Genomic DNA, 15330 nt, shown 5'->3' with positions numbered 1-15330 from the left:
ACTATATGTACCACAAATGACTATCATGATCAAGAAAAACAAACTACCCATATCAATAAAAAAGCTTCAATCAAAAAAAAATCCCTCTGGAAAAGAAACAAAAAAGGCTGTGTTACAAATTTCAAAAACTGCTACAGAAACATATGCAACCAAATAAAAACTGAATGCACAAATTACCACACCAAGCAAGAAGAGAATCTTCTGCACACAAATTCCAATTGTGCCTTTTATAATTTTGTTAACAATAAACTTAAAGACTCTAGATCCATCCCACCACTAAAAGATTCTAACAACAAAGAATGCAATGACGAAACAGTTAAAGCAAACCTCTTCAACATTTTCTTTGGCTTAGTTTTTGTTAACTCTGATAACACATATCCGACATTCCACAAACGTACCAGCAATGATTATGATGATTTAAGTCATATAGATTTCACAGAAGACAACGTTGGAAAAGCTCTTCACAACTTAAAACCATCGCTATCTATTGGACCCAATGGACTGTGTGCATACTTCTTAAAAAAACTTTCCATTAATATAGCAGAACCCCTAAGTATTATCTTTGATAAAGCTTTCACTACCAGTTCTCTTCCCAAACTTTGGTCACTAGCCACAGTCATCCCTATCTTCAAAAAAGGAGACCCCAGCTTAGTCGAAAACTACAGACCAATCTCCTTTTGCTGCGTCACCTGCAAAGTCATGGAATCTATCATCAACCAATCCATTACCTCACACTTAGAAACAAACAACCTATTCTCCAACAAACAATTTGGTTTCAGAAAAAAATTATCATGTAACTTACAACTTCTCCACTGCAAAAACATATGGACTTCAAATCTTGATCAAGGCAAATCAATAGATTCAATCTACATAGACTTCTGCAAAGCTTTTGACTCAGTAGTACACGATAAACTTCTCCTAAAACTAATATCCTATGGCATCTCAGGGCCCCTCCCCAAATGGATATCTGCTTTTCTGTCTAACAGACAAGTGGTCAAAATTGGCAATGCTTTATCAAATCCTGTTCCTGTCAAGAGTGGCGTTCCTCAAGGCAGCGTTCTTGGACCAACACGCTTTATACCATACATTAATGATCTTTGTGACCATATCTCAAGTAATTGTGTTCTCTTTGCTGATGATGTCAAACTATTTAACATCACAGACAATACTTCTATCATTCAAAACGACCTTGATCATCTATCCGCTTGGTCTAAAATTGGCAGCTCCAAATTTCAACCAGCAAATGCTCAGTCTTACATATAGGAAAAAAGAACCCAAAAACTAAGTACATACTAGATGGACATTACCTTACAGATGACCCCCATCCCGTTAAAGACCTTGGAGTTTTCATGTCAAATGATCTAAGTGCCAAAGCCCACTGCAACTACATAGCAAAAAAAGCTCTAAGAGTTGTAAACCTAATTTTGCGTAGCTTCTTTTCCAAAAACACCACACTACTAACCAGAGCATATAAAACATTTGCTAGACCAATTCTAGAATACAGCTCGCCTGTTTGGAACCCTCACCACATCTCTGACATCAATACAATTGAACGTGTCCAGAAATATTTTACAAGAAGAGTTCTCCATTCCTCTGAAAACAATAGAATACCCTATCCCACCAGACTCGAAATCCTAGGCTTAGAAAACTTGGAATTCCGTCGCCTTCGACAAGACCTAAGCTTAACTCACAGAATCATCTACTGTAATGTCCTTCCTGTTAAAGACTACTTCAGCTTTAATTGCAATAATACTAGAGCAACTAATAGATTTAAACTTAATGTCAACCGCTTTAATCTAGATTGCAGAAAATATGACTTCTGTAACAGAATCATCAGTGCTTGGAATACTTTACCTGACTCTGTTGTCTCTTCCCACAATCCTAAAAGTTTTATCCAAAAACTTTCTACTATTGACCTCACCCCATTCCTAAGAGGACCATAAGGGGCGTGCATAAGCGCACAAACGTGCCTACCGTTCCTGTCCTATTGTTTTTCTTTTCTTCTTCCTATATATGTATATGCTTATACCTCCTTATACTTACTCATATATGTTTATATACAATATAATCTTTTGTATGATTCCTACATATATTGTTGTGACAAAATAAATAAATAAATAAATAAATAAATAAATAAATAAATAAATAAATAATGACTAACCAATATGCAAGCAGGGAAAAGCCCTGCCTGTATTGTATACACAGAGAACTTAAAGTTTTAAAAAATGACAGAAAAAGTAAATACGAATTCATTTTATTCTTCATATGTTATATGTTCATGAATTTTTTCCCCATAGGTAAAGGGCATTTTGCTATGATTATTTTATATTTGTGAATTGTAACAAAAGATCAAACTGAAAAATATGGGTTTCAGCATGCATGTGCATTTTGTATTCTTGCACCTATTTAAGAGAACCAAAATCAACTTATTAACATAAAAATATCAGTGGATTTCTCATCTATTCTCAAAAATCATCTAGTCTCAAAAATCATGGAATTGTAGTATTAAAATGCTTCAAACCATCTTGGATTCTATTTGTTTTGTCCTACAATAATAAATTGAGATAAATGTGACATTTATGATAAGAAGTACTCAAAACCTAATGGAGTTCAGCTTCAGGAGAGATACTGTCACTATTTGGAAGTGTTTATTATTAATAAAAACAATATTTTTTTAAATACCAACTGGCCATAAAATTCTATATGTCCACTAATGACAATTTGGTTGTGCTGCCAATATTTTCTGTATTTCATTTCTTTAACTTCTCCACCACTAAGGCATATGGATCTTTATTTGTAATTCAGAATATAATAAATTATATAGGTGAAATAAATTGTAATCCATGGAAATGTAACCCATAATAAATTTGTTAATCACTATGATGCCACCACAATCTTTGTTATTTCTGTATAAATAACATTTAAACACCAAATTATGCCCAAGTTATTTTTAAAAAAATTACAGTTTGCTAATGATTATCATACTTAATCAATGTACAGAGGATTTGACACTTTGTTTCTAAAAAAAATATAATTTATTGTCCATTTGTACTGCTGTGAACAGGAAAATTGTGGTAGGAGTGTTTAATAGTATAGAAATGACAGTATGCAGATTCTTAAGAAATAGACACCCTTCATACTCAAGGGCCCTCATGCCAATTTGCTTGACGATTAAATAGGTTTTTAATTGCCATTAAATTATGCCAACTAAACTGTGATTTCATGCAAATATTAAGCTGTAATGACATGCAGTGAATCATTTACTAAGATTTAGAACTTGGAACAAAGAGAGACAATTAATTATAATCCACAGATTTTGCTAAATTATGTGTCATTGGGATCTTATGAATATGGCCTGATTGCTTTGTTATCACTAATACATTATACATAGATTATATATCACATTGGGGGAAAAACCTGGCATTCGTAGCCTTTTTGGCAGACATCTGTGAGTAATACACTCTGGAATTTCCTTATGTTATATATTTTGCTTAGGCAAGCAAATACATGGATAATTTTAAATTATGCATGCATTATATTCCAATCTTCTTCAGATCTAACAAGTAGTGAATGATTATTATTGTATTAAAGGAAAAGTATATGGTATGCACTACATAGACAGGTAAGTTGGTCCCACCTAAGAAACTTAGTAAAATCAAAGGAATCAAATGAATATCTCAGAAATAACAGCAAGATTAGTATCAAGGATGTGCCTATAATCTTATTCATCCACTCTCCCAGAATTGTTCAGGGAAAAGAAAAAGGTAAAAATTTACTCTTACACACCTCGCAGTTTATGTCCTGGATCTTTTAGAAAGTTTATCTATGTATTGCTGAGTTCATAATGAATCAATTTATTCACCCAATGTTCCTAAAAACTGTAATTATTCTATTAATAATGAAAGTAGTGCAGTATGTTGTTTTGATGATACATAAAACTGAGGGATACTTTTTCAACACATAAGTATCTTGGGTCTAAAGGAAAAATTAATTTTGCATTTTTGATTAGCAAAAACAAATGTTAGGATCAATTAAACTTACGGGTACATGCCATAGTTGGTGGATCCTTATCAGCTCGGAAGTAGCCTTTTTCACACTGACATACAGATGTTGCTTCTACAAAGGTTTGGCTGTGTGGAGGACACTTGGAACACTTTATATTTCCAGCGAAGGCTTTATAGAATCCTGACCGGCAAGCTGTGAAAAAGAGAAAAGCAACTATACTTAATTTATATTTAAATTGCCTATTTCTATATAAAAGCATTTTCTCTGTCTTTTTCAAAGCATGGCCACACGGTAATGTGACTAAGAAATGGAATCCAGCTTTTGAATGTACTGGTAAGTACAAACTGTATCCGTATGCTGTTCAAATCAAGAAAAGGAGAATACAGGCAGTCCTACAATTGGATCATCTATGAGAATGTCTCTTTTCTTTTCATTGGGGTGGGGACTTCAGGGGCCCAACTGCACTCAGAGGAATTGCACAGCTTGTGTAAGTAACCAAGAGTGCACAAAGCAGACACCTAGGAAATACAAATATAAAATACAAATTGTCCAGTATAAATATATGTATACCTTATATATATTAATATTTTATAGATTAAATATTCCTATTGGTCAGAATATTATAGTCTAGTCTATAGTATAGGAGTAATCATCAGACTTACAGTAAGATTTTTTCCATATATTTAACAGTAATAAGTAAATGGGTGGCAATCACATAGTATACTTATTCATAAAAAAAATAAAGGTTGACTTAGCTCTCCATCCTTCTGAGGTCAGTAAAATGAGGGCCCAGATTGTTGGGGCAATATGCTGACTCTGTAAACCGCTTAGAGAGGCTGTAAAACACTTTGAAGTGGTACATAAGTCTAAGTGCTATTGCTATTGCTAATTCATAATATGCCACAAATTTGCATTATGTTTCAAATAAGATTTTTTTAAAAATTAAAATCATCCACAGGGACCATGATGCCTACTTCTTCCAGAATCAGTAGGAGACAGAAGAAAAACATTATACGAAATATACCATTTGTTAAAAACAAAAAGTTGCCAGCTTTAACAATTTTGTACCCACTCAAGGGTCCTTGAGTGGCTCAGGCTGTAAGATAGCCTGTTATTAAAACACAGCTGCCTGCAATTACTGCAGGTTCTAGTCCCACCAGGCCCAAGGTTGACTCAGCCTTCCATCCTTTTTAAGGTAGGTAAAATGAGGACCCAGATTGTTGGGGGGGCAATAAGTTGACTTTGTAAATATACAAATAGAATGAGACTATTGCCTTACACACTGTAAGCCGCCCTGAGTCTTCGGAGAAGGGCGGGATATAAATGTAAATAAATAAATAAATAAACCCTTAAGGCTGAGAGGAATATTTGAATTTTTGACAGAATATTGTGATCCCTTTCACAAAATAACTATAGTAGAATACCCTCTATATAGATATTTTAGAAATCTTTTGTGACAAGTCACAAAATGATGAATTACCAAAAACTGCTTATAAAGTTGCTCCTTCCTCTTCTCCTAGAATGCTCTTGTTCTTACTAGCTTAATTTATCACTATATTTTTCTTGTGTGTAAATGGGCAACTTAAACCAAAGCTTAATATTCTAATTTTCTTATAATCCTTACATGGAGCCCAAGGGCATCTTTGTAAATAACTTTATTGCTAAAGTCTAGTATTCTGTTTCTAGTATAGCTTTCTAACATTAATCTTACTATTAGAACTAGTTTTCAAATAATAAAGTGTGAAATATACTAACTGTCAAAGTATATTATGAAATTCTGTGCAATGTTTGCATTTTTAGTAATTCGTATCTCGGCTTAGTTGCAATGAGAATTACAGTTTTATATATACTCTGGTGGGTTAACGCTTCCAAACCTGGACTGCAAAACTCTATGTTAAATATTAGCAAAGTAGTCTTCTGTGTCTCTTTACTGTCATCTTATACTGCTTCGAATTTTTGCAATCAAGATCTGGTAGAAGTTAATGGAATTTATAATAATCATTATAAATTATGCACAGGGGACTATCAGATGTTGAGAAACATTGCCTATGCAAGACGTCAGAGTATGATTGGACTCCAGGGACTGATCAGACTGCAGTCTACCAATCCTTGGTCTTACTATCATATATTTTTTTTTCTCAATCTATACATTTACCAATAATCCAACTTTGTGAAATACTACCATTGAACCAGCTGATCAAACATCCATATGTGAAATCAGATTTAGACTGTATAGACCTGTTTAAACATGAAAAGTAAACCAATGTTTGGTTTATGTGCATTCTTGATTGAGATTGATTTAAATTGTTGATTAAAGAATATAAATATATTTTAATGTAGCTGAAATTCCACCAACTGTAAATTGAACAGAAGAAAAAGAAGATCCAGAATAAACTAACTTTGCTTCCTTTTTCTGTCAAATATTAGACTGTTAAATGTTCCAAAGGATACTATCTGTTCCAAATCTAGGTTGTTCTGGTAGCATTTTGTAGGAAGAGTCTTTTTTCTCTTGCTTTTTAAAAAGCATATTAAATAGAAACACAAAAAGTAAAAAACTAAAAAAAACACAAAATCTAAAAATGAGAATATATTGTATATAAGAGATTGTATAATGTGTTACTTGAAATAGATTCTGAAAGGGACTTGGTAAAGGACTGTATGATAAAGTGGGCACAAAATTTTCAGGAGCCAATATTATTGGAAACTTGGGAAAAAATTTGGGTTAGAAATGTTAAATTCACGCAGGCACAGAATTTAAGGGAAAATTTTTATAAAATGTTTTATAGATGGCATTTCATGTATGTATCCAGATATGCAAGCAAAATGTTGGAGATGTAATTGTGATGATGCTACAAGGTTGACTTAGCCTTCCATCCTTTATAAGGTAGGTAAAATGAGGACCCAGATTGTTGGGGGGGCAATAAGTTGACTTTGTAAATATACAAATAGAATGAGACTATTGCCTTACACACTGTAAGCCGTCCTGAGTCTCCGGAGAAGGGCGGGATATAAATGTAAAAAAAAAATAATAATAAAAAAATTCATATTTGGTGGACTTGTAAAGATATTAAGGCCTTTTGGATAAAAATTTGGTGGATTTTACAAAATGTTCTGAAAAAGAAGATAAAGTTCCTGCCGCATTTTTTTTCTGCTGGGAATTATTATGGACTGTACAGTAATTGAGACTAAATTTATTTTAAATTTAATAACAGCGGCAAGATTACTGATAAGACAGTATTGGAAGAAAAAAGAAGTACCTACAATAGAAGAATGGATATTGAAAGTTGCCAATTTGGCTGAGATTGCAAAAATCTCAGCCTTTTTGAAAGACAATATGCAAGAAAGATATTTAAAGGAATGGAAAAAATTGATCGCCTATATTCAAAGTAGATATCAGACGAAGAGTTATCAGACTGCCTTTGAATGATTAGGATGTATTATTTCTGATTGTTTTGGGGGAAGTTAGGAACTGATGAGTATTTAAGGAGTATAATTGAGTTGGGAGGGGAAATTTTTTAGCATAAGTTTGTTTTATTTTTAACTATACCTTGTGTTTGTTCCGGGAAGTCGGGAGAGGGGGGGAGGGAGGTTTGTGAAGGGAGAGGGGAGGGGAGGGGAGGGGGGGTGGGGGGAAAGGGGAAAAAATTTTTTGTAAAACTTTTTCAAAACAAAATAAATATAAAAATAAAAATGAGAATACATAAATATGCATGTTCAATATTTCTGCTCCAAATTTTATAGTGACTGTAATCTATGAGAATAATGTATTATTTATTAAACACATTTATATAGCTGCCCAACTCACACATAGGTGACTCCAGGTGACTTATAGAATTTAAAACTCCACCACATAAAAAAATGACAAACATATGCCATTTACTTCTGTGTTAATTGGTATATTGAAGTCTAGGCAATATAGAAATGCATGTAAGTAGTTAGATAAATAATACATATTTTTCACAAATTATTAATTTATAAGTTATCAATCAATAATTAATATCTTGGATTTGCATATAGTTTAAAACACAGTCATGAAAAGTGAAAAAAATCCATATATTAATGTAAACCACAGCAAACCCAGTAATAAACAATATTAATCACTATCCTTTTAAATGTTCACATGTTCTCCAAGATATGGTGAAAGAAGACCACTGGTGAAAATCATTCTTGAAAAAAAGCACATTCTGATGCCAATCTTAGTCTTTTAATATCACATAAGGTACTTTTCAGACATTTTTATCTCCCAAATTAATAATGCATTATTTTACTCCACGGTAATATTGATTATTTCAATACCTGTATTTTGCTTTTCATATACAGAAAAAAACAAAACCCTTTGCTGAAGGAATTAAAAATGTCCAAGGAAAAAAGTAAAATTTGGACACTAACTTGTCCCAACTGAATCTCAATCTCGTAAAAAGAAGAATAAGAGCTAAATGTCATCAGCAATTCAATAAACTTAGCAGGGGGGAGGGCCTTCTCTGTGGGGGCTCCTACCCTGTGGAACGAGCTTCCCCCCGGGCTTCGACAACTACCTGACCTTAGGACCTTTTGCCGCGAACTTAAAACCTATTTATTTCATATGGCTGGACTGGCCTGATTTTAAATTTTAAATTTTAATTGTGGGTTTTAAATTGTTGTAATTTGTATGGGGTGTAATGTTATTTTAAATTTCTGGCATACTTGAATCAGTTTTTTAAGGGTTGTTTTAATTATGGTGTATGTTTCTGTTTGTATTTTATTTGCCTGTTCACCGCCCTGAGTCCTTCGGGAGAAGGGCGGTATACAAATTAAAACATTATTATTATTATTATTATTATTATTATTATTATTATTATTATTATTATTATTATTATTAGTATTAGTATTAGTATTAGTATTAGTATTAGTATCAACGAGCTTGACAGAATGGACAATTGTGAATATTACATCCAGTGGTGGGATTCAAATGATTTAACAACCGGTTCTCTGCCCTAATGACCACCTGGGTGGGCGTGGCTCAATGTTCATGTGACTGGGTGGGTGTGGCTAACTCAACGTCACTCATGTCAAGGGCACTTCACCTTAGCTGTTACAATGTAATAAGGGTTAACCAGAGAGGCAGTTTCTGTAAGCAGGGCAATAAAGATTAGGCTAGAAATACCACCAGAATGTTTCCTTCCTGCTTCCTTACAGGATTAGCCCTGTAAAGTGGAAAAAAATGAAAAAAGATTTTTTCCAACAGCTGGTTCTCCGAACTGCTTAGAAAGTTAACAACCGGTTCTCCCGAATAGGTGCGAACTGGCTGAATCCCACCACTGATTACATCCCTTTTTAAAATGAATCCTTCAAACGGAAGCAGAAGTTCTTTTATACACTGTCCATCTGAAACACAGAGTCCACATCAAGAACAGATTTAGAAATAACATGAAAAGTCACAAAAGGATCCCAGAGATTTACCAAGACAATGCTCCTATCCTTATCTTAGAACTTGTCATCCATTTGATCAATCAAAACATATTTTTGTATAAAATCAGTTGAAATGAATCCACTATGGATTGATTAAACTGTCAAATTTAGTTCTGATTATTATTCCAAATCTTAATTTTGCCTCAGTCTATTTTAAGATCAATAGTATCAGCAACAGGGTGCACCTAATTAGATGTGTAACAGCCTCCCAAGTCAGCCAGCCAGGGTAAAATAAATATTTGTTTAGATTGTCAAAATCTTATTAAGTTGCTGCTTTAATGATTTATTGGCCAAATATTATAGCTTTCATGTGAAAAATTCAAAATGTTTTATAATGTCATATGACAATACTAAAACTTCAAGAGAATTTTAATAGAAATTCAAAATCCAGTGACATGCCATCAAATGTCAGAGCAACTTGTAAATTTTTTTGAATATTAATGATCTCACAAGATCAGCTATAAATAGTTCATGACTCTACTCATCCATTGAGTTCTTAAATAATGTAAGAAAACATAATGGATTTGAGTGCATATTTATTCTAATATATTATTAGAAAAATAATTTGTGCTAATAATTTTCTTCAAAATAAGTCATTTCCCTTAATATATGCATAGTTTTATTTCGGTGTTTAAACCATTGCAATTCATAACTCAATAACTTAATAACATCAATCAGAAAAGAGCTGGAAGGAATTTTGAAGTTCTTCTAGTCCAACCTCCTGCTCAACCCTATACAATTTCAAATACGTGGCTGTCCAATTTTTTCTTAAAAATCTCCAGTGATTAAATTTAATGTATTTAATGTAATATATTAAATATAATATATTTAATGCATTAAATAATATTTTCATTTTTAAAATAAATTTAGAAAGTACAAATGAGATTAGTTTGTACAAAGTAATATTACAAATATCCAGTCTTATCTTCAGAAGTTGTAATAATTCTACAAGAAATAATCCCAATCAGTTATTTTGATTTGATCTAAATTTTATAAATACATACAGATTTTATAAATATATTTATCTGGTCTACAGAGATCATCCTTAAGGGAAGGCATAGTATGAGAAATATGTTTTGATGAATAGTAACCTTTCATTTCATAGCAACATCATTCTAAAAATAACCAATAATCCAGTTATCCTTTCACACACACTATATAGTGCAGGAATGTTATGGTTGATTTTACAAATCTATTGAAAAGCCCTAAGGCCAGACACAAAATGAGATCATCATGGTGACTGAATACATTAAAATAAGAATCAGTCTTTTATAGATATAATATGATAACACGCTGAGAAAGTCCAAACAATCAGTCTTGGAATAACTGAACTGTGGAGAGTACTGATTACTAGATTCAAAATGAAAATAAGGAAGCTCTTTTAACAGGTCAGTGGATATACAATCAGAATCTGAAATAAACATCTCTGTGCCCAATGCAGTTATAGTCAAGTAGAACTATTTTCCGCAGATTTCACATTGTAAACTTTCCATAGAGACTTTCCCAGAACCTGAATTATTCTCAAAGTTGGTCAAATGTGCTTTAAAACTTTTATATTAGTAATAAAATTAAGTATACCATAGAACAGGAAAAAATATTTCTTTTTGTAATATATAATATATTATATATTTCAAAGGAATATATGTTCAATATTGCATTGCCGATTTAAAGTGAATACCAGTGAAAGAGAATTGTGCTAAAAGTTTCCTGGAGGCTGGAAAAGTACTGTGTTTCTCTGAAAATAAGACCCTGTCTTATAATTTTTTTCAGCCCTGAAATAAGCACTTGGCCTTATTGCCATCGCTCAAAAGCCCAATTGGGCTTATTATCAGGGGATGTCTTATTTTGGGAGAAACAGGATGTTTTTTTCATTTAGAAATGAGAATTTCTTAGTATCTTGGGGCATAGTGAAACATTAGTGAACATACTGGAAAGTGAATGTCATTTATAGCTCTATTTATCTAATTCTCTCCCTACACCATATCTATACCAAACTGTTCCAAACTTTCATTCCTGATTGTCCAGAATCATGGGTAAGCCATATGAAATTCAAAGAAAAACTTTACAAAATAACTAACACAAAATTGTTTATTTAAATAGGAATCCTTTCAGGTCTTTTCAGGGTGAAACTAATGTATGATCAAGAAGATCATTACAAAATAAACAATGGAAAACCCATAAACTCCTGTAAAATATAAATCTATGGTTTTAAAATCAGATAAAAAAAACCCTAGCTTAATCCTAAAACAGACCAATAAATTCCTTTCAAGAAAAATCTACAAAAAATTAATAGTTGGCCATTGTTTCCTAAAAGTTGGAAGCTATCAATGAGATGGAGTTGGTCGCTGGGACCAGAAGTTTATTCTTCCAAGTTTTTGAACTCATGCTGAAACACATCCTCAGGGAACTTTTCTCTATGCAGAATGTATGCACTGGGCTGTTCTATGCATAGAATTTATATGGTGCTTGGCTATGTGTGTGGCTTGTAACTGTTAATTTGGATATTGATGGCCAGCTATTAAATTGTTGAGGGTTGTTTCCTTGTGCCTTTGTGCTCTTGGTTCCAAATACCAGGTAAACTCATGGTGAATCAGCACTCCTATTTACTGATTAAGGACCTGTTTCCCAGGCTTAAATCATTTGTCTGGCTGACTTTGTCCCTGCTCAGCCAACAATCATAGTAGCTTCAAAATTGAATGCATGTCCTTTTTCATTGCAACATGAAGCTACCAATGCGTTTGGGTCTTTTTGTCTAACTCTCACTCATGTTCTTGCAATCTGGTGGTTAGCTCCCTCTCCCTCTGTCCTACATAGTCACAGGGAAAATCCATGCCAGGAATCCTGTAAATTACAGTATAAGTTTTTCCTACTTACAATCTTTGTAGTGCATGTTTTGTCCTCATATGGTGGCTTCTGGGCAGTGGGTAATACCCATTTGAGATCAAGCTGTGTTCTATTGCTTCCAAAATGTTTTTGATGTATGGCAGGGTGTGTCATATAGTTGGTATTTTACCTTCTTTCTTTCCTTCTCCCCCTTGTTTGTTGCACAGGCATCTTGTGATAAATACTTGTTACCCATTCTGCCTGAATTGTTCACTCTTCTCCAGTTGTTTTGCTTGCTGTGTACTACAATGGGTTCTCATCCTGCCATATAGTGTTCCGATGCAACTCTTTTTATGTGACAATGGATAGTTACTGTTGAAACTCAGAATGTGTAGAGTTTTGAAACAACAGCCGACTTAATTGCTAGCCGTCAATATCTCAATAAATAAATAACAATTAATTATTTATTATTTAAAAAACAAATAAAAAGCCACATACAACCAGGTAGCACATAAATACAACATATAGAATAGCCCAAAGCAAACATTCTGGTAGAGAAATATTCCCTGAGCATGGTCTTCACACAAGTCCAAAAGCTCAGAAGACGAATTCTCTGGTCCCAGTGAGTGACCCAGATTGGATCCTGTAAGAAACAAAATGTTTACTGTACAACTCTACTTCTAATTACTGCATTTGATTTTATGTGTTTATTAATGAAATTTAACCCCATCATTAATCTGAAGGAACACTAGATATAATGCATGTATGTCTGTGCATATATACAAAAACTGTATACATTTATAGTCAGGGGTGGGTTTCAAAACCCATCGCTATGGTTTGCTTGTGGGTGTGCGCACGCTTGCGAGTATTTTTTGCCCCTTCTACACATGTGCGGAAGCTTCTGTGCATGCACAGAAGTGTCTGGGTGGGTGGGCAGAGTCTCTCGCTGCCGCTATTGGTTCACCCAATCCGGGGCGAACCGGTAGCAACCCACAAGTTTATAGTCCTAGTCTTCAATCATTTGTTCCTTACATAAGAAGTACCGCTGTACTCCCTTCAGCTTACAAGTAAAATTCAGCATCATTTGTCATTATCACTAAACCAAATTTCTGTTTTAATAAATAATACATTATTTGGTTTTATTTACTCCTATATTAGTTGAACTTTCTTAGCTATATTGAATATAACTTCCATTAATTATCTAACTGAATTCATTTGCAAGTGATTTTATGATGTGTAAAACTCTTGATGTATTAGAATATGTCAATGGCTGCTCTTCACATATTAAGTAGAAAATCAGACACAAAATTGCTCCATACTAAAACAGAATGTTAATTGAACTGCCACAAATAATTCTGTACTGTAAAATTTAGTAACTGCTATTTTTCTGACTTAAAGCTTAGATTGTTGATTCAGAAAAGACTAAATATCAATATCTAGCTACTATAAACTTGCTTGTTACTATCTCCCCTACATCTTGACATGAATAGTTTATTAACACTGCTTATTCACTGCATAGAACATTGGGATTACATTTATATGAATTCTGACAAATAAATAACTACAGTATGTTCAGAGATAGTATTAGTTCTTTCCAGACATTGAAACATCTGGAAACATCCAATAGTCCTTTTATGATCTTCTGCATCTTTCTTTATTTTTATCCAAGTAAAAACACATTTGTTATTTTTGATGTGATATTTGAACAAATGTTAAAATATATCTTTATTTGTTAGCATTTTTTTATGTTCATTCCTTGATCAGGATGCCCTATGCACGGTCACTCATGCTCTTGTTACCTCTCGCTTGGATTACTGCAATGCTCTCTACATGGGGCTCCCCTTGAAGAGCACCCGGAGGTTCCAGTTAGTCCAGAAGGCAGCTGCGCAGGTGATAGAGGGAGCGGTTCGGAGCTCCCATGTAACACCTATCCTGCGCAGACTGCACTGGCTGCCTGTTGTCTTCTGTGTGTGCTTCAAGGTATTGGTTACCACCTTTAAAGCGCTCCATGGCTTAGAACAGGGATATTTACGGGACCGTCTACTGCCATCTGGTACCTCCCACCGACCTGTGCGTTCTCACAGAGAGGGACTCCTTAGGGTGCCGTCAGCCAAACAATGTCAGCTGGCGGCCCCCAGGGGAAGGGCCTTCTCTGTGGGAGCTCCTACCCTGTGGAACGAACTTCCCCCTGGACTTCGACAACTACCTGACCTTCGGACTTTTCGCTGCGAACTTAAGACTTATCTATTCCGTCTTGCTGGACTGGCTTGAATTTTAATTTTTTAGTTGATTTTATGGGTTTTAATTTTACTAATTTTTATCGGGATTGATTGTATTTTAAAAAATTGGGCCAAATTTAATAAGTTTTTTAATGTATGTTTTTAGTATTGTATTTGTCTTTACTGTTTTTATCTTGGCTGTAAACCGCCCTGAGTCCTTCGGGAGAAGGGCGGTATACAAATTAAATTATTATTATTATTATTATTATTATTATTATTATTATTATTATTATTATTATTATTATTATTATTATTATTATTATTATTAGTTCAATACACCAATGTATTTTTTCCTTGAACAGAAATGAAGGAAATTACAGAATAACATTTTGTACAAATGATTTAATTTTTAATGGTTTTAATCAATTTGTGGTTGATTCTAACCCCTGATATCTAACCATTCAGCAGTTGAATAACATTGTAATCATTTTCAACCATTGTGATAATAGTTTAATAGCTACAATTTTCTAATAAAAGAAATATCCCAAAATAAAACAAAAAATTGCTGTTAAATGATGAAATTAATTCTTCTTTACTATTTTTTGCATCCTACTGGTGAATTTTCTCTGATAGGGGTCCATATTTTTCACTTGTTATCTTCCATTCTATCAAGATACCATTGAAGAAAAATAACAGAAGAATCTAATTAGAAGAAAGAAAAATAAAAATAACTTTATCTTTACCCTTCAACAGAAGTACATGTTATAGTGCTTTCACAATTCTTTCAGTGAAAATGTCAATTATTCTCCATGGCCATCTATTTTCACTGCAAAAA

The 15330-nt window shown here is 33.4% G+C and overlaps 1 protein-coding gene across 1 annotated transcript in view; it reads right to left on the bottom strand.

The window, feature by feature from the left end:
* EPHA6 (EPH receptor A6) overlaps positions 1–15330 on the bottom strand; it is a 512200-nt gene that overhangs the window by 275053 nt on the left and 221817 nt on the right. The window contains exon 4 of the mRNA XM_058185714.1: positions 4042–4197. Coding sequence (XP_058041697.1) covers positions 4042–4197 — 156 coding nt within the window. The remainder of the gene's footprint in view (positions 1–4041; positions 4198–15330) is intronic.

Source organism: Ahaetulla prasina, chromosome 5 (assembly GCF_028640845.1).
Source record: "Ahaetulla prasina isolate Xishuangbanna chromosome 5, ASM2864084v1, whole genome shotgun sequence".
Lineage (NCBI taxonomy): Eukaryota > Metazoa > Chordata > Lepidosauria > Squamata > Colubridae > Ahaetulla > Ahaetulla prasina.
This window is presented reverse-complemented; position numbering and strand designations above follow the sequence as displayed.